Source organism: Leopardus geoffroyi, chromosome D1 (genome assembly GCF_018350155.1).
Source record: "Leopardus geoffroyi isolate Oge1 chromosome D1, O.geoffroyi_Oge1_pat1.0, whole genome shotgun sequence".
NCBI classification, from domain to species: domain Eukaryota; kingdom Metazoa; phylum Chordata; class Mammalia; order Carnivora; family Felidae; genus Leopardus; species Leopardus geoffroyi.
Window position 1 is genome coordinate 1,453,078 of NC_059329.1, and position 27,938 is coordinate 1,481,015.

At 41.0% G+C, this 27,938-nt stretch overlaps 1 protein-coding gene across 4 annotated transcripts; it reads right to left on the reverse strand.

The window, feature by feature from the left end:
* Window positions 1-604: 604 nt before the first annotated feature.
* Window positions 605-27,938, reverse strand: DCUN1D5 (defective in cullin neddylation 1 domain containing 5). Of its 4 annotated transcripts, XM_045486622.1 has the most exons (8): window positions 27,547-27,938; window positions 25,578-25,669; window positions 20,029-20,099; window positions 19,530-19,621; window positions 4,941-5,049; window positions 4,751-4,855; window positions 3,062-3,164; window positions 605-939 (listed from the first exon to the last, which is right to left on the reverse strand). In XM_045486622.1, exons 1-8 carry the CDS (start codon window positions 27,630-27,632, stop codon window positions 884-886), a joined length of 714 nt encoding a protein of 237 aa, XP_045342578.1. In that variant the 5' UTR covers window positions 27,633-27,938; the 3' UTR covers window positions 605-883. The 4 variants fall into 4 exon arrangements, with proteins under 4 accessions (XP_045342578.1, XP_045342579.1, XP_045342580.1 ...); XM_045486623.1 differs by lacking the exon at window positions 25,578-25,669 and having other exon boundaries at window positions 27,547-27,913; XM_045486624.1 differs by lacking the exons at window positions 19,530-19,621; window positions 20,029-20,099; window positions 25,578-25,669 and having other exon boundaries at window positions 27,547-27,915.

A 27,938-nucleotide genomic window follows, 5' to 3' on the forward strand; every position in this document is an offset into this window, starting at 1 on the left:
ATTAGCAACACAGTGATTGTACCAATGTAACATGGTGCCCTTGAGTTGTGCACCACTCTCCATATCACAAGATGATCATACAACTTCAATATTGGTCTTGATTCTCTCAAAAGGCTCATTTGGAGACCATTAATACATGAACCTTGCCCTTTCAAATAGAGATGGAACTTTTAAACTTTTAAAACTTAAGTCACATTAAGAATATACATACAATGCTGATTTACACTAATTGATAAAACTATTTAATGGTTAGGAAACAAAACGGCTGGACATAACATATCCAATTCTAAACTTCTCAGATAAAGTATGTGCATAAGACCATGGTACTTTCACAGAAAACCAGAGCTGAAAGCTGGAGAAGGCCCAATATCCAGAAATGTATTTATTTGCTGAATCAGAAAATCATCATCCCAGAAGTGAAGGCAACATTCTTCCTAACAGTGCACAGATGAATATATGAGCCGTACTATCAGCAGGCCACACTCCCAAATATTAAGGTTGTTCAGAATCTTTAAAATTCCAAATCCATGGCAAGAAAGATCCTCTAAAATTCAAGAATTAAAATTTACAAAAATAAATACCACTCTGACACTCAAGGGACATCTTCACTTTAAGGCCTTTGTCACAAATCTGAATCTTTATTGTTCTGAAATAAATGTTATAAACATAACCCGAAACAAAAACTTGGATACTCAGTCTCAGAAGAGGTGTGGCTCAATGCCCATCACATGTAACAAGAAAACTTCCTTTTAAAAAAAAGGAAAACAAAGTACTAGGAGAAGTCTTTCACATGAAGGAAAATGCAGCCTTTGGATTTCTCCTCTCATCAGCCTGTACACACGTGGGCATCAGAAGGTTTGCATTTTCTCCGCAAGAGCTCTTGCTATGATGTCTGACGGATTTTCTGCCACTCAACAAATTCATCGAGAAGAACAGGCCCTAGAAAGAGAGAGGCATTTGTTAGAATTCAGTGACCTCAGACCTCCCACTACAAACACTCTCCCCGAGTTCTGGTGGTGATGAGGACGGACCCCCGCATCTAAGGTGTGTTTCCTGTCCTGCTGGCTACTTAGCGCTTTTCTTTCTCGGCCTGCTCTTTCCTGATAGAAGAGACTTTCCACAAGGGGTATTTGCTGCAGCTTCCTTCGCAAGGTTGCAATGGCTTCAGAACTCTCCAATAACTAAGTCAAGATTGACTGCTCCCTTTGTCTAAATGCTCACAGCACTGTTATTTCTATTAAGGAATATGGAGAGTGTTCAACATGTTTCTACATTACGTCACCAAGAGCATGTAAGCTTGTTGAAGGAGTGGCCATATAAGAGAATTATTTTGTTCAGGTAACAGGACCGAGTATAAATCTAAACACAAAGCAAGTGCCTAATGAACACCTGACCTAAAAACTATACTGAAAAAACATGTGAGGGGCGCCTAGGGGGCTCAGTCAGTGAAGTGGCTGACTTCAGCTCAGGTCATGATCTCACAGTTCATGAGTTCGAGACCTGCGTTGGGCTCTGTGCTGACAGCTCAGAGCCTGGAGCCTACTTCGGATTCGGTGTCTCCCTCTCTCTCTGCCCTTCCCCTGCTCATGCTTGCTCGCTCGCTCTCTCAAAAATAAGCCTTAAAAGAATTAAAAATAAAAAAACAATAAATAAAAAGACATTCGCATAAAGCAGGGGGTCCACACTCATTTCCTTACAGAAGCCATTCCTTACATGAGCTGACTGTTTTTGTTCGTTGAAAAACAGGGGAAAACTCATGGCCAGAAAAGAGTACGTTGGCCCTATTTTTCTTTTTTTTTTTTTTTTTCCAACGTTTATTTATTTTTGGGACAGAGAGAGACAGAGCATGAACGGGGGAGGGGCAGAGAGAGAGGGAGACACAGAATCGGAAACAGGCTCCAGGCTCCGAGCCATCAGCCCAGAGCCTGATGCGGGGCTCGAACTCACGGACCGCGAGATCGTGACCTGGCTGAAGTCGGACGCTTAACCGACTGCGCCACCCAGGCGCCCCGGCCCTATTTTTCTTAAAACACATACCCCTCGATGGTCTTTCTCTCATTTTTTATTGAGGTACCTCCCTACTCTAAGAAAATCGGCAGACAGGGACAATCATAAACGGCAACCAAAAAGCACCCTAGCTGGTGGCGTAGCTACAAGCCAGCGAAGTGAGACGCAAGTTGGACACAAGCTATTACTTGGCTTCTGTCACTAATTCCTCACATACTTGAGTCAGATGTTCTGCCTTTTCAAACAAATCTGGAAGCTTTATTTTTATACAAAAATTGTTTTATATGTTGACTCAAAACACGCATGAATATACACATGTGTAGGCCTGCCTGCAAGCTTACTGCTGCTACCAAAGGGCTGTTTCCAAAAATATTACTGAATTTTAGGACATTCCGGGGGGAGAGGTCACAATGTAAACTACAGGCAGAATAAAGTTATCCCTTCTTCAGCATTTTGTATGATCTTCAGGGTCGCAGAAGTCCACATTTCAATTTACTTTTATAGGAATGTATCCTACAGCGTACTTCAAGGATCTGTTTTATGGTATTCTGCCCTTTCCACTGAAGAGTATGGACAGATATTTTAACTTGAACGATTGAAAAATGGTATTTCATCAAGTGTTTACTCAGGCATTTCTGAGGGAACTTACCGTGGCATAATCTGCTATGCCGTCAGTGGGCACTAGGATTAGCCCTGAAGGTTTTTTTCTTGTACCTGATGTTTTGCTTTCCTCTATTTAAATCCTGACTGTTCTCTTCTTCTATAGGAAAATGCCAGGGAAGGCAGGAAAGCAGAATTTTAGCTTTTACATGCAGAAATTATCATTTAACCTTAGCTATACTGCTCCATTGCATGTCTGAGAAATTGGCAACATTCCACCTGTCAGCATAGACTTTCTAACGTAAGCCCTCCCTCACACCTTCAACATGATTCCATAAGAAAAGTTACTGTCAGCAACTTGAAATTCTTTATGGTGAGGCTACACAAACACATGTTCCCACTTAACAGTTTAAAGAACTTCATCTTCCTAGGCAAACACGGTTATTATACTTACAAGCACCATCTTCATCGTAGTTACTAAGATCGGCATGGACGGTTCTGCTGAATTCTAACACATTGTACCACTGATCTTTGTTCATAACACGATACTTCGATTGCTGTAGAAGAGGATATAAATATTTGGAATACAGAACAGCGTTATCTAAGGCTCTGACTTAAATAAATCTAGTTATGCCATCTTTTTGTGATTTGGTCTTTCTGAAAGCACTTAGTCCTCTTCAGTCACTTGGGCTTCTAAGAGAATCCTCAGGGCCGTTTACATGTTAACATCATCCAAGCTACTTTTTCTTTCTCTTTCCTTCATTTTTGAGAAGTAACAGGAGCAACAAAGGTACTGATCTGATAAAACGCCTGAGTGTCTTCCGTGTAGGCACTTCTATAACCGTCACTGAAATCAAGTCATACAGCGTATCCTACGTACGCTAAGTTCCCTCACGCGGCTTCCCAGGAGACTGCTATGCGTGACATTTAATGTTCCGCCACATCTTGAAGTTGGTGCTTTTGTAGGCAGTGGGAAGAGTACTGGCTTGGGTTCAAACCCCACTTCTGTCACTGAACTGAGTGGCCTTGGGAACATTACTTAACAACAGAGCCCATTTCTTCATTCACTGAACAGGGATAAAACCTAATTTGAAACAGTGTCAAACACCCTCCCCATAACCAGCGTTGAAAATACTTTGTCCTCTCAGCTCCCTGTAGAGGTGACTATTTTTAGATTCAGTCCTCTTTGTTTTTGCCCCGAACTACTAACAGGAGGAAGTCGGATAACATTCATCAAAAATGTCTACTTTACCAGCCTTTCCTAAGCCTACTCTATCAGGCTTAAAGATCTAAGTGTACCTGAAACCCACTCACTCAAGTCCTGGTCATGACTGCCTCTCAGCAGAAGCTTTCAACAAAATTACTCCGGGGAATTCGCTATGATAATCAGCTTTATGAGAAATCATTTTCAAAGCAAAAAGCAAAAGCATCTGTATTCAAGAAACGGTGAGATCTATACCAAAAAACCTGAAATTGAAAAGGCACAAAAACAGAAAACCAAAGAAAGCAGTGGAAAAAAAGAACAGTATCTTAAAACCACTGCCGGTAGTAGGTGCTACGCTAAACCTGCTAAATGAGCACTTCCTTCATAAATTCAGCAGACATTTTAAAGTTATTAGTACATTTAAGTAGTCATTCTCATATTTGTGGGCATAAAATTTTAATTCTAACTATTTAGACTGAACCCAAGTGAAAAGGAAAGTGTTATCACTACACACAACGGGTTCCCTTATGTGGCTATCAGCCTAAGAGCTGGTAATTTACGAAGAAACCTGAAACCCGAGTTAGAAGCATAACATTTGTACACAAGCATCAGTTTTCTGTCAAAAACCCAAGAAACTAATTTTGTGTGAAAAACGCCTTTGCTGAAATTTATTTGAGGGTTCATTTTTTTCATGGGGGGGGAGGGGGGCTGCAAGGCTGGAATGAAAGTATCTCATGTACAGAATATATTAATGAACATGAACTTGTGTCTACAAATGACGACATATATGTACACAATTTATCAGAAACTTTTTACTTAAGTTTTTTTTAAAAACACACTATCTAAAAATCCATTTATGTTTCCTCATTTAAAGTTACATTTTCAGAGTAAGTTTTACAATTAATATTTAATGCTTCCAGACGAGAACAGTGCACATACCTCCAGGTACTGGTAAAACACTGAAAACAGCGGCCATGTCCTTCCAAGCAGCAGGGCGAGCATAGACTTAGCGGTGTCAATATCAAGGCTTCTCTGATCTTTATCCTACAATGGAAGTAAAAAATTTCCCTAAGTGCGGTTCCGAGAAGAAAAAAATGTTAAAATTACAAAACATGGAAATTCTACCTACCCTTGCAAAATCAAAGGCATATCTGTAGATATTCTTAAACGAAGAAATATCATTCAACTGTGAGCGCAAAAAGTCAAATTTGTTCTGTAACTTTTCTGTGCAGTCACACCTTAAATTAAAAAAGCCAAATACATTATACAATCCATAAAATTAAATAAAAGCATCATTAGGGGGTCAGAAGAAATGTATTGAGAAGAAAGTGAGTGCATCTATGAAATCAATCTAGGTTTAAAATTCTGCTTCACAAATTTAGAGTTACTAACAAACATATTGCCTTGTACTGACCAATGGGATAAAAAGGAAAAAAGGAAAATAGGAAAAAAAGAGAAAACCTGGCAACCAATGAACTTCAGTCCAATGACCTTTAAAAAAAAAAAAAAAAAAAAAGCTCAATCGAAAGCTCCAGTACAATCATGAGTATGTCTCAAGAAGAGATTCAGAAGATGTGCTTTTACTACATGTAAAGTTAAGAAGATGGCAGAACAGAGGACATGAACCAGGCCTCGGTCACAGATTTCACTGGAAATTCTCAGGCACAGCTTGGTGACAGGGATTAGCCATGAGTGGTTTTGAAAGTTCAGGCTATAACACAGAGAAAATTAACACATTGTATTAGTGCTTCTGTCATAAACTCAGATCCCTACGTTTTCAGTGACTAAGCACCAGGGCAATCAGTGGCAGCACCTGACTTCAAATAAGGTACAGATGCCAAGGAAGGAAAGCAGTTAAAGGCTCCAAGAGGCGCTCTCCCACGGGCTGACACAAGTTCCACTGCTCAGCAAGAACCAGGTCACCACACCGTGAGCTCCGGTCAAGCCGCACTCACCACGCACACTGACCACAGCTATGTGTCAGCACAGATCACTGCCTCTACTCGACGTGGTGCTCCCTCCAACAGGCCGACGAAACCTCACTCACCAAAACCTAACTGCCAGGTTGCCATCTCTGAGCATACACCTGACTCCCTTTCATCACATGGGCTGTGCCATCTACCGTGACCCACAGTATTCCTCCCAGAACGGACTTAGTTCTCATCATGTACCAGAGATATCTAGCACCCAAATTTAACTAAGACCTTGACTATTCTAAACCCACAATGTGACAGGTGACTCCTAACTTTATTAAGGTGTAAATGTTTTGGATAATTTTCTAATGTTGATTAAACCTTGCGTTCCTAGAATAAGCCAAACTGAGTAATGTTTGTTACTGGTTTCGTACACTCCTAGATTTTCTGGCTATTTTCGTAAGTGAGACTTGCTGGTAAATCTCATTCCTTCACACTCTCTTCACTAATTTTGATAACAAGCTCATGGCATAGGCCTTAGAGAAATGAAATCATGGGGCGTCTGGGTGGCGCAGTCGGTTAAGCGTCCGACTTCAGCCAGGTCACGATCTCGCGGTCCGTGAGTTCGAGCCCCGCATCAGGCTCTGGGCTGATGGCTCGGAGCCTGGAGCCTGTTTCCGATTCTGTGTCTCCCTCTCTCTCTGCCCCTCCCCCGTTCATGCTCTGTCTCTCTGTCCCAAAAATGAATAAACGTTGAAAAAAAAAAAAAAGAAAAATGAAATCATAATTATTACTTTTTTTTCTCTTTTCTGAAAAAGTTTACTAAACACTGGAATTAGCATTTGGCCAAAATCAGCTGAAAAGCCATCTGGGTCTTTTCACTGAGGTGAGGTATTTTCTATTCTGTATTATTATTTATTTTTGCTTTCTGTTTTTCTTTTTTTAATTTTTTTCACTTTTTTTTTTTTTAATGTTTATTTATTTTTGAGCGAGACAGAGACAGAATGCGAGTGGGTTAGGGGCAGAGAGAGAGGGAGACACAGAAGCAGAAGCAGACTCCAGGCTCTGAGCTGTCAGCACAGAGCCTGACGCAGGGCTCACACTCATGAGCTGTGAGATCAGGACCTGAGCCAAAGTCGGACGCTCAACCGACTGAGCCATCCAGGCGCCCCGCTTTCTGTTTTTTTAATCATCTTGGCAGAATTTCTTAATTATTTCAACTGCAGGTTTGCTTTCCCTTTTACTCTAAACATCTTTTTTTTTTTAATTTTTTTTAATCTTTACTTATTTTTTTTTTTTAAAACTTTTTTTTTTTCAACGTTTATTTATTTTTGGGACAGAGAGAGACACAGCATGAACGGGGAGGGGCAGAGAGAGAGAGAGACACAGAATCGGAAACAGGCTCCAGGCTCTGAGCCATCAGCCCAGAGCCCGACGCGGGGCTCGAACTCACGGACCGCGAGATCGTGACCTGGCTGAAGTCGGATGCTTAACCGACTGCGCCACCCAGGCGCCCCAAATCTTTACTTATTTTTTGAGAGAGCGCGCGCGCCAGTGAAGACACAAGCTGGGGAGCGGCAAAGAGAGGCGGAGACACAGAATGTGAAGCAGGCTCCAGGCTCCGAGCTGTCAGCATGACAGACCCTGACATGGGGCTTGAACCCACGAGCCGTGAGATCATGACCTGAGCTGATGCCGGACACTCAACCAACTGAGACACCCAGGCGCCCCCATTTCTCTTCTAATGTAACATTCAAAGCTACAGATTTTCCTCTAAGTACAATTAAAGCTTCAGCCCAGTTCTGATAAATATTATTGCTTTGATTATTCACTTGTAAATGATGCCTTGACAAGATGGTTTCAGAGGACTGGTAGAGATAAAAGTCTTAGTAGAACAGGTTTAACAGACACTAAGAAGAGAGCAATCAGAGAAAATAAAGGTGACCCTTGAACAACAAGGGTTTGCACTGTGTGGGTCGACTTATATGGGGATATATTTTTTTTTCGATACATATAGTGCTGTAAATATATTTTCTTGATAGTTTTCTTAAGAACATTTCTTTCCTCTAGCTTACCGTACTGTAAGAACAGAGTACATAATACATTTAACGTACAAAATACACTATTTGACTGTTTATGTCATGGGAAAGGCTTCCAATCAACAGTAGACTAGTAAGTTTTGGGGAAGTCAAGAGTTACACGCAGATGTCTGACTGTGAAGGAAGTCCCATGCCTGCCAGCAGTGAGGAGGGCTTCCTGCCCTCTCCTGCCGAGGTGGTGTTGGTGGCAGCCAGCTAAAACAGAAGGTTTAAATAAGGTCCAGAGTCGGGGCGCCTGGGTAGCTCAGTCGGTTGGGCGTCCAACTCTTGGTTTGATTTCACAGTTCATGGGATCAAGCCCCACATCAGGCTCTGCACTGACAACACAGAGCCTGCCTGAGATTCTCTCCCTCTCTCTCTCTGCCTCTCTCCCCACTCTGAAAATAAACAAAGAAAAAATAAGATCCAGAGTTTTATAACATAATACTCAAAATTTCCAGGTTTCAATAAAAATTACCACGTTGTTCAAAGGTCAAGTGTACAGCCAAATGCTTTCAAAGAATCTGGTTCCAAAAGGGAGCAGAGGAAATCGACATTATATAGTGTGGGAAGGGGAAAGAAGGTTCGTTTGTTTTTTTTAGTAGACAAATACCTTCTGCTTCCAGGATGATGAAGTCAATGTACTTTTCATCCATGTCTCCTGCTCATTCCACTAAAAGCCAGAGACGACATACATAAAACAAACACAAGACTGAAAGAACTCTGAGATTCTCAGGAACAATACAGTGGGGCGCGTCCTGGGTTTTCTTTTGCCTTTTCTCCACCAGATCTGGAGATGAAGGAGTCAGCCAACCAGAAATGCCAATGGGGTAGACAGAAACCAAAAACTCGCTCTCCCTCCAGCAGAAGTTGAGCAGCCTAGCACGAAAGCAAGCTCAGAAAAGATACTCTTCTCCATTCAAACAGCACAGAAGAAGCCCGCTCAGTGCCCACAGCTGCCAGCAGACTGAAGGAGGACCGCATGGCCCACCCACCCCAGGATGGACGTAGACGGCCCCCTTCCACCTCCTGCACCGTCAGTGGGAACCACATACAATAAGGACTTCAGCTCCGCTCCCAGCAAGGGGTAAGGAGTAGCGCCCTGGGCCATCAAAGGATGCCTGGGAGGAGGCGGGGCTACACCATCACGCTCACCCAGCAGTGTCACCCGTGTCACCCAGAAATTCTTTGTGGAGACCTCCTGGGGGCGGGACCTCTCCTGTCTGCTTACAACGATGAAGAATCCCCTCCTCCTGATGAGGTGGTGACAGAAAGCTAGCGAAAATGAAGGTTTAAGTAAGATCCAGAGTTTCATAACATAATACTCAGTATTTCCAAGTTCTGATAAAAAAGCACTTCTCATACCAACAACCAAGATGGCAAGCAGAATGTAAAAAGAGGGCCAATACGTGCAAATATTGAAATCACAAGATGTGTTTAAAATTATCTGATGCAGATTTTAAAGCAGCTATGATGAAAATGGTTCAATGAGCAATTATGGACCCAATAAAACAACCCTTGAAAATGTAGCAAGTCTCAGCAAAGAAACAGTGAGTCTAGGAAAAGAAATCTAACAAAAAAGAACCAAGTGGAAAAGTCTGAATTGTAAAATACAGAGCAGACTTAAACCTTAATGTACTAATAATTATACTAAATGTAACTAGCCTGTACCAATTAGAACAGAGATTAACAGAGCAGGTCAAAAAAACCCATGAAACCAAAGTGACCCAACCATATGCTATCTAGAAGAAATGGACTTCAAACACAACATAGGCAGACTGAAAGTAAAAGACAAAAATGAACATATTCTGGAAACAGTAACCAAAATAAAGGAGAAGCAGCTTCATCAATATGAGCTAATGTAGACTTCCAAGTGAAGAAAATGATCACAACATAGAAGAATATTATTTAATGATAACAGGTCAATCCACCGAAAATATGTAACGATTAGTTTTGTTTGTTTGTTTCAGAGAGGGAGAGAGAGTGCGTGAGCACGTGCGTGCGACCAGGGAGAAGGGCAGAGGAAGAGAGAGACAGAGAGAATCTAGCTGACAGTGTGGAGCCTGACACGGGGCTCCATCCCACAACCGTGAGATCATGACGTGAGCTGAAACCAAGAGTCGGACAGGCGCCCCACAAGATGCAACAATTCTAAAAGTGTTTGCACCAAGCAACAGAACTGCAAAGGGAAGCAAAAACTTAAGAGAAGTAAAAGGAGAAATAAACAAATATGCAATTATTGTTAGAGATTTCAACACTCCTCTGTTGAAACACTTCCTCAGGAACCGACAGAACAACTAGACACTACATCAGGAAAGAATTCAACACCACCAACCAACAAGATCCACCTGGCACTAACAGAACATGCCACTCAGTGACAACAAAACACGTATTCTTTTCGAGTGTCTGTACAACAGAACCCAAGAGAGACCACAGCCTGAGCCATTGAGAAAATGCTGACAAATATAATAGAACTGAAATCACGCAGGATATGTTCTCTGACTACAATGAAACCAAACTAGAAGTAACAGGAAGATAAAAGCAAAATCTCCAAACACTTAGAAACTAAACAAACTCCTAAGCAATCCATGGGTGAGAACAAGTCTCAATGGAAACAAACAAACAAACAAAAAAATACTGAACTCAATGAAAATAAAAACGCAACTCAAATTTTGTGAGACCCAAAGCAGTGCTGAGGGGGAAATTCACAGAACTAAATGCAAATATTATGAGAGAAAAAAATCTCAATCAATAATCTAACCTCCTATCTTCAGAATCTAGAAAAACAAGAGCAAAATAAGCCTAAAGCAAGCAGGAGAAAGTAAGAGCAGAAATCAGTAAAATTGAAAACAGAAAAATGAGACAGGAAAATCAATGAAACAAAGCGCTGATTCTTTGGAAAAAGAAAGTCAGTAAAACTGACAAGTCCCTAGCAAGAATGACAAAGAGAAAAACTGAAGACAAAAATTATCAATATCAGGAATGAAACAAAAGATACCATTACAGACCTGTAGACATGAAAAGGATATAAATATGGCCACTTAGACAAAAAAGACCCATTCTTTGAAAAACAAAAACTACTGTAACACACACAGTATGAAACACATAATTTGATACAACGATCTGAAATAAATAGTAATTTGAGTAGCCCTGTAACTATTAAAAAATCGAATTCAAAAATCCCAAAAATTCTGAAAAAGAAACCTGTAGGTTCAGATGGTTTCACAGGAGAATTCCACCAATCTCTGAAGACCAATTCTATGTTCTACCTTGCAAAAGATAAATTCTAAGGAAAAATTTCCTAATTCCTTTTATAAAGCCAGATTTACCTTGACACCAAAACCGATTAAAGGCAGTATCAAAAAAATTTTTTTTTCACAAGAAAAAAAATTTTACTATGATGATGGATGTTAATTAGACTTATTGTGGTAATCATTTCCCAACATACATATTGAATCGTTACGTTGTACACCCAAAACGAACAATGTTATGTCTATTATATCCTCAGATAAATAAGAAAACAAAAACAAAAACAGACCAATATCCCTCATGAATCCTTAACAAATATTAACAAAAAGAATTCAGCACCATATAAAAATAATTATACACCAAGTGGGATATATTCCAGGTATGCAAACTGATTCAGTATTCAAAACCAATCAATGGAACCACAGTGTTAACACTCTAAAAGAAAAACTACATGATTAGATGATTTAATACAGAAAAAGCACTTAAAATATTTAACATCAACTCGTGTAAACTCACAGAAAAACACAAACAGAGGGCAACTCCCTCAACTTGATAAAGTGCATCTACAAACAACCCACAGCTAGGGAGCAAAGGAATGGGTGTCCACTTTCACCAGGCTTATTCAGCACAATGGTAGACGTTCCAGCTGATGCAATACGTCAAGAAAAGGAAATAAAAGACATGCAAGAGCGGAAAAGAAATAAGATGGTCCCTATTTCCCTATTTTGTTATAATCATAGGACATGACTGTCTATGTAGACAACCCAAGGAAGACACACATACACGTACACTCAGAATAAGTGAGTTCAGCAAGGTCACAGGATACAAGACAACCACACAAAAATCAACTGTATTGCTACATATTAGTAACTAATACATTGATATTAGAATTAAAAATAAATGGCTCAAAATAAAAACAAAATATTCACATGTAATTCTAACACAACATGTACAGAATCTGTATGCTGAAAACTATACACAATGAAAGAAATCAAACACCAAAAAGAGAGACACAGCTACCTTGCATGTATTCAGACCCTCAAAACAGTGGTCAATCCTCCCCAAATTCACTATGTAGTTTAACCAAAATCTCAGTAAGATGTTTTGCAGATAAAAAGATCATCCTAAAATTTCTGGAAAAGCTAAAACAATTTTGAAGAGATCAGTCTTTGTGGTTTCAAGATTCTGTATACAGCAGCACCGCGTGGTACTGGCAGAGGCTTAAGGCACAGATCGACAGAACAGGGAGCCCAGAGGCAGACCTACGCACAGGCGTGTCCAACCGATACCGGACAAGGCGCAAAAGCAATTCAAGGGAGGAAAAGACCTTTTTCAAAACATCAACTATGGAGCAAGTGGACAGCTGTAGGCAAGGAAGAAACCAAAACCTGTCTCTCACCTTTAAGGAAATTAACTCAAAATGGATCACTGATTTAAACGTAAAATATAAAAACATAAACCCTTCCAGAAAAAAAAACCGAAAGGTAAAATTCTCCGGATCTAGGGAAAGAATTCTTGGATTTGACATCAAAAGCACAATTCATAGAAGGAAAAACTCATCAAGTGAACTCCGTCAAAATTAAAAGTTTTGCTCTGCCCAAGTTATAAGAAGCAAAAACACAAGCTACAGAGTGGGAGAAAATACCTGCAGTCCACATACTTGATGAAGGGCTTATATCTAAAAAATTCAGGAAACTCAACAGTTTAAAAAAGTATCCACTATGTCCCTTATCTTCTTGCCTATTTTCCTCAGCTATTGTAGGTCACTGATTCTATACCCACCTCCTTCGTAACTCATCCACTGATTTTTAAATCTTTAATGTTTTTCACTTTCAGAGATTTAATTATGCATGGGAAATCTGATCATCTGAGGCCATTCTTTATTCTTTAAACATAGTAGTCATTTTATGCTGAGATTCAGATAATTCAAAATACTAGTCTTAAAGAGTCTAATTCTGAAATTTAAGATGTTCCCCAATATGCTTAGTAATTTATGATTGTTAAAAACTGAACCTTTTTCTGCAGAAATTGAGGCTTCTGTTTAAAACGCATTCCTGTACAGAAGAATCACTTCCACCATATACATGAAAACCCTACTTACCTGGGACATTTGTAAAATACATTTTTGGCTTGTGTCATACAAATAATGCATTCCAGCTTTGAATCTGCATGATGAAGAATTTCTGGTAAGAACTCTCTTGGAAATAAGCCCTTCACCGTATGCAGAACCAAGCCCAAGCAATCACATCTCCATCTACTAGCTATGTGTGACATAGCTATGTGTGGATAAGCTATGTGTGACTTAATATGAGTTTTTGATCTGATTCTCACCCTACTCAGGCATTGCCATTTTGTCTCCTATTCAGAATATGCACAAGTTAATGGCCAGACGCTAGGTGACTAGAAACAGGTAGTAACCTTAAGGTTAAGTGTCAGATCTACATGTCCCTATGGTATCACCATCTCTCCTCATTTCTGGCCTCTGATTATTTTCCTTAATTTACAGTGAAGTCCGGGCATGCTTTTTAAAATATATATATTTTTATATTTTATCCTGCATTTATTTATTTATTTATTTATTTATTTATTTATTTATTTATTTATTTTTTCAACGTTTATTTATTTTTGGGACAGAGAGAAACAGAGCATGAACAGGGGAGGGGCAGAGAGAGAGGGAGACACAGAATCGGAAACAGGCTCCAGGCTATGAGCCATCAGCCCAGAGCCCGACGCGGGGCTCAAACTCACGGACCGCAAGATCGTGACCTGGCTGAAGTCGGACGCTTAACCGACTGTGCCACCCAGGCGCCCCAATTTTATCCTGCATTTAAGCATTTTACATGACAAATGGCTTCTTTGCACATTTTATCTGCCATATGGCCAGAAAAGGAAATCAAAATTTGGATAGGTTAACCATCCAATTTGTCTGGGGCCTAGTTCCTATGTATGAATGAGGGCACAATATAGTTCATGCAGAAACAAGATTCTTACTATTTATTAAAAATGTATTATTTACTATTTCATTAAGTGGATTTATCAGCTCAAACATTCTTCATTATGTGAAAAATAAAGGTTTAATGGCATTGAAAACGCAGTTAACTACTACCAGAAGGATATGCAAAAGGACAAATTCTCAGATTACATGTGCCTGTGATGCTGTGTGGAAATCTGGGTGTCTTCAGGCCCTCCAGCGTCATGAGGTGGTAAGTTCAGAGGGCACTGCATTTTAAGCAGCCAGTGACATGTACGATCTTCCTCGTGATGATCCATCCTGAGAGGCCTCACCTTCTAAATCTTTGTGGCTTCCTGAAGAAGCGTTTTTCACATTATTTTTTAATGATGTGATTCACATTTTCACACAGACGCTCCCTTAGAACCTTAATACACCTGAGATTCAGGAAGACATACGATAAAGACACTTCCCAGCATTCAGGCCTTCCTCTCACGACCACCAGGGTTTAAAATCTTTCTTCAGGGCCTGGCGTGCACAAGCGCCCCAAAATTATTTGTTAAACAGAAGTAGGAATACCAAAAATAAGCCACAAAGTATATATTTATTTAATTACAAAACGTTTCAAAATCCCTCCCTGGGAAAGGTTAGCAGGAAATTGGAGTTCAAACAAGATTATCAAGTCTGTGAGCAGTGACTTACAAGTTACCAAGGAGAAAAGAATCCAAATAAAATGACAACCTTTTGCAAATAACACTCCCCAGGGACAAAGAGCACAACGTTATTTAGGGTGGGCTCTCAGTAAGCTTAAGACGGACACGAGGTGAAGAACAAAGTTCCAAGTCACACGGAGAGACACCCCGAAACAGTGCACCTTCTCCGTTTCCACACACGTGGTTTCAGGAAGCTACTTAATCCTTCAGCCTCGGTTTCCTCATTTTTAAAATGACAACAATAGACAACCATGAGATCGAGAACACACAAGTTCGATGTTTACAACAGTTCTCAGTGTGAGATGCTCCTTTTGAAGCAAATGGCTTAAAAATCACCTCAAAAAAATCACACTGTTGTCTCTGTCCCAACTATCCCACACCATTGCTCATCGTCTACGTAAATCTGGAGCAGAGAAAGGATCTAACCGAACAAAGAACAAGTAACGTTTTCTTGGAGAAGAAAGAGTAAAACTACAACCACCGCCACCTTGCACATCACTGGTCTCAGAGCGACTGAACAGACCTCGCAAAACCAGTGAACACATCACAATTCTTACATTTAACCTGGCCCCAAATAGACTCAGCAATTAATAACGTCCACACCTCATAACTTGCGAGGTTTAGAAAGAGCATTTCCCCTGAAGTAAAAAGAAACGCATACTTAACTAGTATATCACGGAAAGCAAGGGATAGTTTTTTGAAGAACAACTAAAAAAAACGCTGGCACAACAGGACACCATTCTCCAGGCCACGGAGGTGAGAACGAGTGGAGACGGGTTTAAATTTCAACATTAGGACTTGGACATTAATTTCTTGAGTATTGTAAACATCTGATTAACAAGGAAGGCTTTTACATTTCTGCTTCATTAAAGCCCTCTAAAATGAGAAGAAATCACCATCCATGTATTAGCTCTAAGTGAGGTCCTCTTCCGTAATTAGTAAGGTGCTGTGGCACCCCGATCTGTAACAGGGAGAGTTTTATCCACAAAGTTCCGTATTCAGAACTCTCTGTGAATGAGGTCTATTGACCAGAACAAAACAGCACACCCCGGGGATGTCTGGAAATGTGGACGGGGAATTAAAAATCGTCAAGATGAATGTCGGGGAGAGCAGAGGGGAAGAATGCTAATGGCAACTAGTAGTCGGCCCCAAATGCTAAGTGAGCGGCAGTCACACACCACACGCCCCAGAGCACCCCGTCCCCGCGGGAAAATCGGACAGACGCTCCCCAACTCTCCCCCTAAATAAGGTCAGGCCAGACCACCGCCTTCAATCCTCAAGTCCAGGGCCGAGAACGGAGACCAGGAGGCGCACAGCTCGTAAGCTACCGACAGGAGCTGCGTACTTCCATTCCCGTCAGACGCTATCCTCCTGACGGTTTTCTCACGATCGCGACCAAGGACGGTGTTCTCCCCCAGCATGGTTTTCGCCCTCGCCCCAACCCCACTCCCAGCGGGCAGGTGTGAGGAGGGCTCTCCGCTGCGGCCGGCAAAAACGCCAAGTACCCGCGCACTGCGGCCCCCACAGACACAAGGAAGAGGGACGTCCGCGCGCCACACCCTGCGCCTTCCCGGGGCGGGGGAGGGGCCTGCTGTGGTCACAAGAGGATGTGATCCCGGAGCGTAAAACAACTGCTGAGCGACGGCTCCCTGCCAACCTCCGCCACGGGGACCTGGAACACGGGGCGAAGCTCTCTCCGCCGGCCGGCTCAGGCCCTCCGTCGTGGAGCCGTTACCCCACCCCCCGGGACGCGGCCCCGTTCCGTCAATGTTCTTTCCTTCGCACGTGCTCTGCTTTCGCCGGCTCCGCTCACAATCTCCTCTTCAGAAAGAACACGTTCCTAGATCCTGAACCGTCGTCAACCCGATCATTCTTCAAGGTCCAGTTCACGGACCCCATACGAAGACTCTCCCGTCTACTCGGCGTCTACTCGGCCGACCCTCATCTCACCCCCAGCTGCGCTTCCACAGGACGTTGTACTTTCACGCTAGCGCCTGTCCCCTCCCACCTGGCTTCCGCCACAGTATTTCCGGGCCGCCCCGGCCCTCTCGGCATGTCACACAAGGGCAGGGGCCACGTCTCCAGCTTCCCTGTGATCAGCACTTAAGAGGCACGGTAGCTTACACAACCTAAGTGTTGACCATGAATAACTATCAAGTCCAATCCAATCTGAGGAGAAATTTGGCTGTTACTACACAACGACACAGAGATGGCAATGGCGCCCGAAAACTACAAAATGGCCGTGCCAGTCTATTTATGTACCAACTCATACCCACAGATTCTCTCACACAAAAAAGGCGATCCAGTTACGAAAAGTAGGCATCAATAGCTTTAACATAAATGAACGTGCAAGTATTGTGAACGCTGATCAACACTATGTAATTACAGATTTTAACTACTCATGGCTATTACCGTCTACTACCTTTGACCACGGTGTATGTTTTAACTACCACACTGTCTCTACTCCTTAGCAGAGCTCTAAGGGTTAAAATTAACTAACTTGAAACAATTGATAACTATATTAAGATGATATAAGGGACCACGAAATAACTATGCCCAGATTAAATCAAATCATAAAAATACTAAAAAATCTAGAAAGGGAATCGAGTCTGTGAAGGTTTACATTTTATGATTGTAAGTCAACATAAAACCAAACATACTAAGGCAACTATAAAATAAAAAATTAAGACTTACATATGTTCTTTGGTCTCTCAGTTTAAATTTTAAACTACTGTATTCCTCAGCAAGTTTTGTATAAGGAAATTCAGGGAGTAATAAAGACTTAGCTAATTGATAAAAGATACTTGGTATTTCACATAGCAATCTAGATGAGGGGGAAAAACACAACTCTTTTCCCTCCCAGTCAAGAGGGCTTGCCTGACTTGAGCAGCTCCAAGGCCCTACAACACAGACAGGGCTCTAGGCGGACAGGCAAGAGAGCATAAAGGAGCGAAACGGAAACCTCTAGGTCAACTTTAAGTGTTAAATCATTGCTTCCATTTTGTGCAGCTTGTGAACTTCCTAGAGAGAAGACGTGCTAATAAAACTGAAGTGCAAGGGTTAAGTCCATGTCTGTTCTTGTACCCAAAGCCAGATGCTAGTTATTCAAGAATAATTATTAGAAATGCTTTGTATTTAAAAGTTTCTGTTATACAAAGTCTCTTCATGTTATATCAAGTTATGCGGACACATGATGAGAAAATTTTTGGTTTTAAAATACACAAACTGATTATTCAAAACAAGCAATATACAAAAAATACAGTAGGAGTAGTACAAAAAGCAGTTATAGTGCAAACTAAAATGTCTTGCAATGAATAAGCCATGCTATAACTGAGGAAAATTTCAATAGAACAGACTAAGCTACATGAAAACCAGTTTATATTCTTTGCATACTCCTCTGTATTTTATATTCATAAAAATATTTTATATTTTATCTTTCTCTAAAAAGCTAATTGCAGGTTGGATATTTCCAAGAATTTCAGAATCAACATCATTTTAATTGGTAGGTTATGACACCTAGATGAATGACAGAGTTCACACTTGGTTGTAAACACCATGATTCAAAGTTAGTTAACAGTCTTGCATTTTATAAAGAACGCTAACATACATACAGAAATGTGACGCAAACAAAGCACAGTATGCTAGACAGTATGCTAGAGGGAATTTAAATTCCAGGTCCTAGCTCTGCCAGTAAGTAGCTACATAAACCTAGGCAAACATTTTCTTTACCTTGGAGTCTGATTCCTCATCTCTCCTATAAGTAATTGAAATGACAGGTTTGATTTTATATTCTACCTTAGAAATTATAATTTGGTTCATATAAGCAAAGGTTTTCCCTAAAATATACATAAGATAGCTATATGTTAAGGCTGGTTAAAAAGGAGAATTACAAAACATTCGATGCTGAAAATTCAAATATAAAAATTTAAGTTCCATATGAACACTTGAAAAAAATAACCAAGGTATTCTGAAATGTAAGGACAGGCAAACAAGTAATAAAAAATAGTTAAATGTGTTAATAAAAGCATAACCACAATAGGAAACCACACGGCTAATTAACCTCCAGTTTTTGGCTCAAAAATATCATCAATTAATGCTTCCTCTATTTTAGAATGTTGATCATTAGTAACATCCTGCATGAACATTAGGAACATGACATAATTTAAAAATAACACATAATTACTAACTGATTCTGCAACTAAGCACACTTTACTCTGGAAAGTCAAGATCAAATTATTATCAAGAAGCAATTCTGTAACTTACAGAAGAATTCAAAGGCAGCCTCAGTAGGTAAGTAACCAGAACTTGGCTGAAGGCTGCAGGTGAGCCATATAAGCTTTCTACTTTTGTTCTTTATAAGATTAATTTGGCAAAAAAGAAACAACAAAAGTGCCATGTAACTCTACCTTCGGATTTCTTTTCAAAATAAAGCATAAAACTGCAGAGGCCCCAGAACTTGGGGCAGCTCAAAGAACAAACTCCTTCCATGGCAGAACTCTGTATTCAGAGAAGGAAACTGCTCATTGCTCAATCTGTGAGTAAGTAACTTTGATCGCAGACCTCTAATTCACCCACGAAGAGTCAATAATTTTAATAAGACTGTACTAAGGTTCTCAGAGAATAGGAAAGATGGGGTAACTGTTCATTTTGCCAAGACCATAATATAAATTTTATCAAACCCTAACTGATTGTCACAGATCAAACCAATGTGAATATTTTAAGGTGAAACCTTACTTCTAAAAATTATGAAGCATATAATATCAATTAAGATCTTCAAATAGGCCATCAAATTTGTTTTTTAAAAAAATGTCTTACTGTAATGAAGTCATCCCCTTTAACCATTCTTCCTTGGTAAAAAATCCCATGCTTTCAGCCTCCAATTTCCACGCTAAAACTAACATAATAATCTGGAAAGAACAGAACATAAAGGATAGGGGAAAAGTCAGCACAGAGATAATCATGTCTATATTTTATCATGGAGAGCATTTTTATACAACTATTTCCATCCTTCAACTATTAAAGAGTATAACCTCTGGAATTATTAACTCTGAGAAGTGGGCCAATTTCTTAAAAGTAAGAAGTTCTAACAGTTTCTGAAGGTGGAATCTCTCTCACTCTATCACAAATGACATTTGTATTAAGAAAGAGAACAGTGCCCAACTTAAATTGATTAAAAATACCTTAAATGAAAATCTACAGTATAAAACATGAAGAAACAAAATCTTGATATAAGATTAAAGTGTCCCAATTTTTAGACATTTATAAATATGCTATATCCCACTTGTATTCCATTCTACTTAGAAATAAAACATACATTTTCAGGTTCAACACCAATGTCTTCACAAAATTTTTCCATTCCTTCTGGCCCTACAACTTCATCAGGACCTTCAAAGACAAAAATAATTTATATATTTTATTGTTATAATTTAATACCAACATAAAACATAAGCCATTGTACTAAAGGCATCTATGAATACACCATAACTTTTATAAATAACTAAATTTGAATTTTGATATATCTTTGATAAAGCGTTAAATATCGGCTATACAATTTAAAATGTAAAACTTCTGAAATATTCTTGAAACACCACATTACAAAACGAAATTAAGTAAAGAAAAAATATCAATCACTTGTCTGTATAGTGACTTGAACCTATCAATTAAAAAATCACTCATGAGAGCCTATCTGAACAAAATATTTGGTAATGCATAAATACAAAGAAGTATAAGAAATTCTACTACAACATGTAGGCCCAACCCATTACTCAAGACAGTAAGCAAAGAACACCTGTTTTCTTACTAAAACAGAAGGTCATTTATTACCCTTTTGAAATACAACCGAATAAAATTTAATACTTTAAAAAGATATACATATTATGAAGATAACGACTTAAAGAAACTACTATTTTCCTGATCATCTTGGTTCTAAAATAGCAAAGCATTAGTTCCACCACCTTAACATTGAAACAAAAGTTTAATTCCTCACTTAGCTTATGTCTACCATTTGTCCAAAACTTAATGATACTTAGCTTGTTTATTTTTCTCCCTCTATAACACTAAATATAAATCAATACACCAATTCTCCCACTTTTTTATGTTATCAGATTCCCAAAAGATACTGATTTACATCACTGCTGGGTCTCTTTTGTAAGTGAGAGATTACAAACAACAAAATTTGTTGTAAGATTACAACAAATTTGTGACAGCATGGATGGACCTTGAGAGCATTATGCTGTAATTGAAGGAAGTCAAAGACAAATAACATATGATGTCACTTACTTGTGAAATCTACAAACAAGCAAAAACAAGGGCCCCAAACTGTAGATACAGAGGTGAGAGGCAGGGATTGCGGGGGGGGGGGGGGGGGGGGGGCAAATGGAAGAAGGTGATCAAAAGGAACAAATGTCTAGTTATAAAGCACGTAAATCCTGGGGATGTGACGTACAGCCAGTCTGATGACTGCAATCACTACTACTATACTGTATATTGGAAAGCTCCTACGAGAGTAGGTCTTAAAGTGCTCATCATGAGAGAAAATGTATAACCCTGTGTGGGTAGAGATGTCAACTAGACTTGTTGTGATCATTCTGCAGTATATACATATATCAAATTGTTACACTGTACATCTGAAACTGTCCTTTGTTATAAAAAGATCGAACCATTTAAAGCAATTACGAAATACGACAGAAATATGCTATTACTTCTGATTTTTGAAAACAGTCTTGAAATATTATTGTTAAAGTGACCCAAAAAACCCTTGTTTTCCTTTCTTAAGAACTTATAAAAATACTCCAGCTTTATAAATCACAAGCCAGACCACAGCTACTGGGGGGGCGGGGGGGGGGGTACTTTACACCCACCATCATTCGTTCACAAGTACAACATGAAACCCACGCTCCACAGTTTGTCTTAACAGAATGCAGCCGTCCAGTCTGTGTGCCAATATAGTCCTGCAGCTTCAGACGAGATCCAGGCTGCTAAGAGGACGTTAAAACATGGTCTGAAACCAAAATGCTTAATTTTTTGGTTTAAATAAGTACTGCACTTATTTATGCAGTGAGGTGTTAAAAGGTGAAAGGGTGGTAATTATAGGACTTTCACTTCCCAATATATATTTGGAGAAGTTTTTTAATGAGAATGTGTTAATTATTGTAATTTTAGAAGCATACATATACAATAAAGCTGTTAAAAAATATAACTGAGTATGTTCCCCTACATGTGGTTTGGTTGAAAGTAAGTCAGGTAAAAAATTCAGTGGAAGAAAACAAAGGTTTTTTAAAGCCAAAACAAAAATGCATTATCAATTTTTCTTATGAAAAAGAAAACTGACTTGACCTCAGAGCAGCCATCATCAGAAATCAAAAGACAAAGCTGAAGAGCTGTTATCAAGAAATATCAGTCACTATCATGAAACAGTCTCCCTAGAAACTGGGGAATTGACCAGTGGTTAAAATTTGATGAGATTCAAATTAAATTATGTCATAAGGAGATATATACAACATACACAAGACTTTTCTGTAAATGTTCAGTGTCTTTCCCAAAGCAATGCAAATAATAACAAATTTGAATCTAAAGCAAGGTCAATACTAATATTCTTTTCCCAGACCACATAATGTTAGTTTTACTTTCTCAAATATACTCTTCCAATAAATCTACTCCGGGGCTGAATTCAACTCTCAGGCAAAAAAATAGGTTTCCATTCAACTTAAGAAGCTTTGGATGGGGCGCCTGGGTGGCGCAGTCGGTTAAGCGTCCGACTTCAGCCAGGTCACTATCTCGCGGTCCGTGAGTTTGAGCCCCGCATCGGGCTCTGGGCTGATGGCTCAGAGCCTGGAGCCTGCTTCCGATTCTGTGTCTCCCTCTCTCTCTGCCCCTCCCCCGTTCATGCTCTGTCTCTCTCTGTCCCAAAAATAAATAAACGTTGAAAAAAAAAAAATTAAAAAAAAAAAAAAAAAAAAAAAGAAGCTTTGGAAATTATTTAGAATCTATCAGAATTATTTAGGGGTGCCTGAGTGGCTCAGTCGGTTAAGTGTCCAACTTCGGCTCAGGTCATGATCTCATGGCTCATGAGTTCGAGCCCCACGTCGGGCTCTGTGCCGACAGCTCAGAGCCTAGAGCCTCCTTCGGATTCTGTGTCTCCCTCTCTCTCTGCCCCTCCCCAGCTCGCACTCTCTCTCTCTTTCTCAAAAAAAAAAACACACATTATAAAAAAAAAAAAAAAAAAAAAGAAGAACTCATTAGATTTATAACTTTATTAGAACTAAGCAATTCTATCCTCCTTTGGGTTCTCTGTAAGATTTAAAAAGTGCCCTTTTACTTTCCACGCTTTTGTTCAGTAACAGGCCCCACGTATTAACAAATCCTTGCGAATGTAAGTATCACTCAAGAGGAGAGGTCTTGTGCAAGAGCAAAACTATCAGGCTTACCACACGTCACCTATGATATTATATTAACCAGATTAGTGGTAAAATAGCTTTTAAACTAAAACAAAAAAATCAATTTTTTTTTTATAACCATAAAATGTTCCTAGAGATGTGCAGAGTACAAAACCATGCCAGTCATAGCAGACGCTCAGGAATAAAAATTGTGCTCAATGAAACACACCTTCCCCATGAGCTATACAGGAGCTATGCTGTTAATTCTGGAACAGTACTGTTAAAACACAGCCAGTCCACCTAATGCTGTAATGCTATTACTCCTTCAACAACGGTTTACACGTATGAGTTCTGACTCATTCCAGGTACTGTGCTAAGTGCTTTACGTGCATTATTCCCAGTCTCCATTTTAATAAGGGACACCCCCATTTTAAGACAGAACACCTACTGTTGATTTGGCAAATAACTGGTTCCTCCTGGTCAGTTAGGTCTCCACCCAGAGTAATGTCTAGAGAGGCCTTCCCTATCACCTTATTTGAAAGTCATCCAAACTTTCTAACTTTGTGTCCCTACACCACACCGTATTTTAACATTTATAACCCTCCCCAATCTCTACTTATCTTGCTTACTTACCTATTTACTGTCTTCCCCACTAGAAGTCAAGTCCCCCAAGGGTAGGGATCTTGTCTAACTTGTTCCCTACTGTGTCCCCAGCACTGATCAGTGCCTGACACACAGTAAATGCTCAGGAAACATTTACTGAATGAATCGTTCCATACATAAGATAAATTGCCTTCAAGTGCATTTACTAATATTTCTTTGTAGAAGGAAAATGAGTTGCCATGTACATATTGAAAACAGAAATGACAAGACAGTAGTCATTAAAAGCATAAGCTCTGAAAGAGAATGACCTAAATCTGAATCCTCGCTCTTGTCACCGTATGATCCTGGGCCAATTACTTAATCTCAACCTCGGTTTTCTCATCTCTAAAAAGAGGTAACACTGCCTACCTGACAAAATGATTGTAAGGATACATTATATAATTATGATTTTTGAAATACATAGAGCAATTATTATGCTGGCTACTACAAAAATGCTAGCATAGCAAATAAATGTTTAGCTAATTAGAATCTCATGCTACCCACCAAAGTCCCAAGGAGAGGTAATACAAATGAGCAGAAATAAAAAAAATGCATTAATTTTATGGTATCTTAAGGTGTCTTTTTACAAGTGAAATAAGATGAGGGGCTTTTTGATTCTATATCATAAATTCCAGTAAAACCGGCACTTGGAATAATGGGTCACCATTTTAAATGGAGGTCAGTAAGAAATGAATTCCTTTCATTTAATTTGGGTTAGACATTGTCTTGGGATGCCAGTAATAGCAGTTTTTCTGGTCTAGAAAGAATCTGTTCTGTTACTAAACAATTTTTAAATTATACTTTGGGGATCCAGCTGATTCAAGTTACATCAATGGTCTTACCTTCCATACTGTTAGCCTAGGGTTACACTTCAAGTTCGGAGTATACTTTAGACCTTAACGGATTAGCACGAAACGTAAGAGTGACTCCATCTACACTATTCTATGTTGGACACTGAGAATCAGAGTTAAAAAAGGAGGAGGGGGAAGCTATAAAAGCATGAGTTCTAGAAGACCAAAACCTAGATTCTAAGGGAAAAAAGTATCTTTATACATACTTATAAAAAAGTTAGTAATAAATGGGAAGTGTTCTTGTTCACACATTTGCTGAACACTAAAGTCTCCTCCCTGGCTTTGGCTTTCACCCTTAAGCTCCAGCCCTACCATGGGCCCAGAGCTTTAAGCCCACTACCTGCAGGGTTTAGTTTAAGTCACAGCTCCTGCAGAAGCTGTTCCTGACACCATGAGGCTGGGTTCTATGGGTTCTATCGTCCTCTGAACTATCGCAGTGCATCTTCCCAACACAGCATTTATCACATCAGTGTTTCCGTTCGTAGGGATTACGGCACTGCTGGCAGAAACGATGGGCTAAACAGCAATTATCAAAGGGCAAATGTGCTGTGCCATGACATATCTGCATTTCAAATCTTTTACTACATTTCCAAAAAGTTTCAGAAAAATATCAGTTTGGGTTCAGAAAATTGTCAACAGAATATGCAAAAGGACAATAAGAACTACATAAAGTGTATAATGTTTTATTACGTAGTTTTTCAGAATATCAACTCTCCTTTAGCTAATGGACTTAAACCAATAAATGCACCTGTTCACAAATGGAATGAATAGTGAATCTCACCCCTCCCACTAGCACATACTAAATTACATATTTAAAGAAAAAGCATCCTGACATAGCACCAAATTCTTAGCCTACACATAATTCTCAGTCTTGACCTTGATCCCAGGTCACAGCACTAACACAAAGCAGGCCTGCAATAAATAATTGTTAAATGAATAAACCAAAACACTTTTTAAAGCACGTGACTGATATCTTCTTATATTAATTTCATTACCTGCATACTCATAAAACCAAGCCAGGCACTTCTTGCTTGAAAAATGTTCCTCTCCACTTATTAGTCTAGCAGGGGGTTGGGATCTGCAATAGCTTAGAAAACACACAAATACCTAAGAATTTTATCAAGTCTCAACTTTCAGTGAAAAGCTAAGTGCAACATGAACTACTTCAATTCAAACTAAACAAAGTGTTTTGTTTTGTTTACAGCTGGTATTATAGGAAAAAATGGGAGTTGTATTTGCAATTGGAAATTGGAAACAGTAGTCTGTATGTAAGATTTTCTTGCTAACAAAGCCGGAAATGCTACTTTGCTCACTATCAAAGTCCAATAACATCAACTAAAATCATCTCCCCAGATTTGAAGTGAGCATGTGGAAGTTCAACCTAATGTTCTCGATACAGGACTAAGCTGGGAAAGTATAAATCTTCAGAGCGGTGAAAATTCTATTTCTGTAAAATAGACAAACATTCGAAAACAAAATCTTACAAAGTAGATTTTGATACTTAATGAATCAATATTTTTTAAAAATTACATATTAACAGTTGTTGATCATCTGCGAAACTTAAATGGATGATTGAAGATAAAAGACGAGTTAGGACCCAAGAGTATAATTAAATTCCACACATTAAAAACCAAATTGTACAAATAAAAAGATAATAATTGTACAAATAATTGAGCCAAAGGTATTTAACGCCAAAGTCCGTACGTTCCATAAAATCATTAAAACTTGGGAAGCTCAAAACCGGCCTTTAGGGTTTGATGAACTTCAGAGGACCTTTCCCGGAGAAGCTCAAACAGTGACACCTGCACGAGGACCTAGACACGCCGCGCCTTCGGCGGCTGAGTCATCTAACAATGGAGGCCCGCATGGAAACCTGTAGGTTGATAGAGCGAAGCGGCCCCTGGGCTGTAACACCACTGCTCGGCTCTGAGCGTGCTCGGTGTAAATAACTGTGCCACGTTACGCACGGAGGACGGCCACACGTGGGAGCAGTAAAAGCTAACGTGTCTGCTTCATACAGACGGGCTGGCGGCGCAGCCCCGGCCAGTTCTGGGGCGAGGTACCGGGAGGCCCGGGAGGGTCGGGGGGCCGTGTCACCGTGCACCGGCTCTTCTGCTAACCGCAGTGAGACGGGAAAACTTCCGTCAACGACAAAAAGGAAGAGGAGCCTAGGTTACGTACCTCCCGCCGTAAGCAGACGCCTCTGCAAGGAGACAGCTCTGCCATCATGTCTACAAGGCTGACTACCGTCTCCTCTCAATGGCAAGTGAAGTCGTTCCCTCGCGGGCCCGCCGGCGACACAGCCGGACACCCGAGGAGCAGATGCGGGACCACTCCCCTGTCACACCTAGCCTGCAGACCGAGCAGCACACCTCGCCGCTGGGCCGCCTCAAGGACACGCCGCAGCGGGATCAAAGAGCCGTGATTACAGCTCAGCTCTCCCTTCTCCTTCTTTCTCGGGGGGGGGGGGAGGGAGGGGGTACCGGGTAAAATAAGGACCAGATTGTTAACGATCACGTCGACCGCGAACAGCGTCCTCAATGCCCGGAAACAGAACCGCGAGCAGGGCCTTCCCGACGCCGCGCACACGGACTTGGCGCAGGTGGAGCCACCAGACTTCCAGAAAGCCGGCTTCCTGCTGGGACCTTCCGGCACCGGCCGCTGCGAAGACTCGGCGTGCAGCTCCCCCTCCCAGCCCGGGCGGCGGGCAGGGCCAGGCCGCTCCCCTCCTCACCCCCTCCCCTTCAAAGAAATTCCAGAGGCGACCCTTCCGCCGGTCTGCGCTCCCGTCCAGGTCTGGAAGGGCGCGGGGCAGGGACACGGCCCCGGGCGCCGGAGCGCCCACACGGAGCCCGAGCCCGAGGCGCAGCCCGCGGTGTCGGCGGGGGCTCACCCCCGGGCCCCGGACAGCCGCTCACGGGGGAACGCGGGAGGCTGAGGGCGGGGTGGGGGGGAACGTGATACCTGGAGATTTTACACTTCTTGAGGCCTCCGTCTTCCGCCACTGCCGCTGCCACCCCAGGGGATTTTCTCTTCTTCTTCACCGGCATCTTCCGCCCTCCCCGGCGGGGTGGCCAGGGGAGCCGGGGAAGGGGGTCGCTGTCCGCCGGGGACGCCTCAGTGCCGGCACCCGGGTCCCAGGGACAGCAGCAGGCGCAGGAGCGGGGCCGCCAGCCCGCCCCAGCGCGGCCCAGCGCGGCCGCAGCCCGCCCCCAGGTCCCCTCCTGGTCCTCCGCGCGGGGCCGGGGGCGCTCCTGGCCGGGGGGCACCGCGGCTCGCTCCCTCCGGGACGACAGAACCCGGACAGCGCGGCACCCGCCACCACTCACACACTCGGAGGGCAGGAGGCTCGCTCT

Bases quoted from the DNA above. Each gene is read 5' to 3' on its own strand.
- DCUN1D5 (XM_045486622.1), bottom strand. From the start codon at position 27,632: ATGCCGGTGAAGAAGAAGAGAAAATCCCCTGGGGTGGCAGCGGCAGTG. The intron at 20,100-25,577 runs GTAATGAAATTA...TTGTCTTTGAAG, and splicing joins TTGGTTTTATGAGTATGCAG to GTCCTGATGAAGTTGTAGGG. The intron at 5,050-19,529 runs GTAAGACATTTT...TTTTAATTTAAG, and splicing joins AAGGGGATGACTTCATTACA to GTGTGACTGCACAGAAAAGT.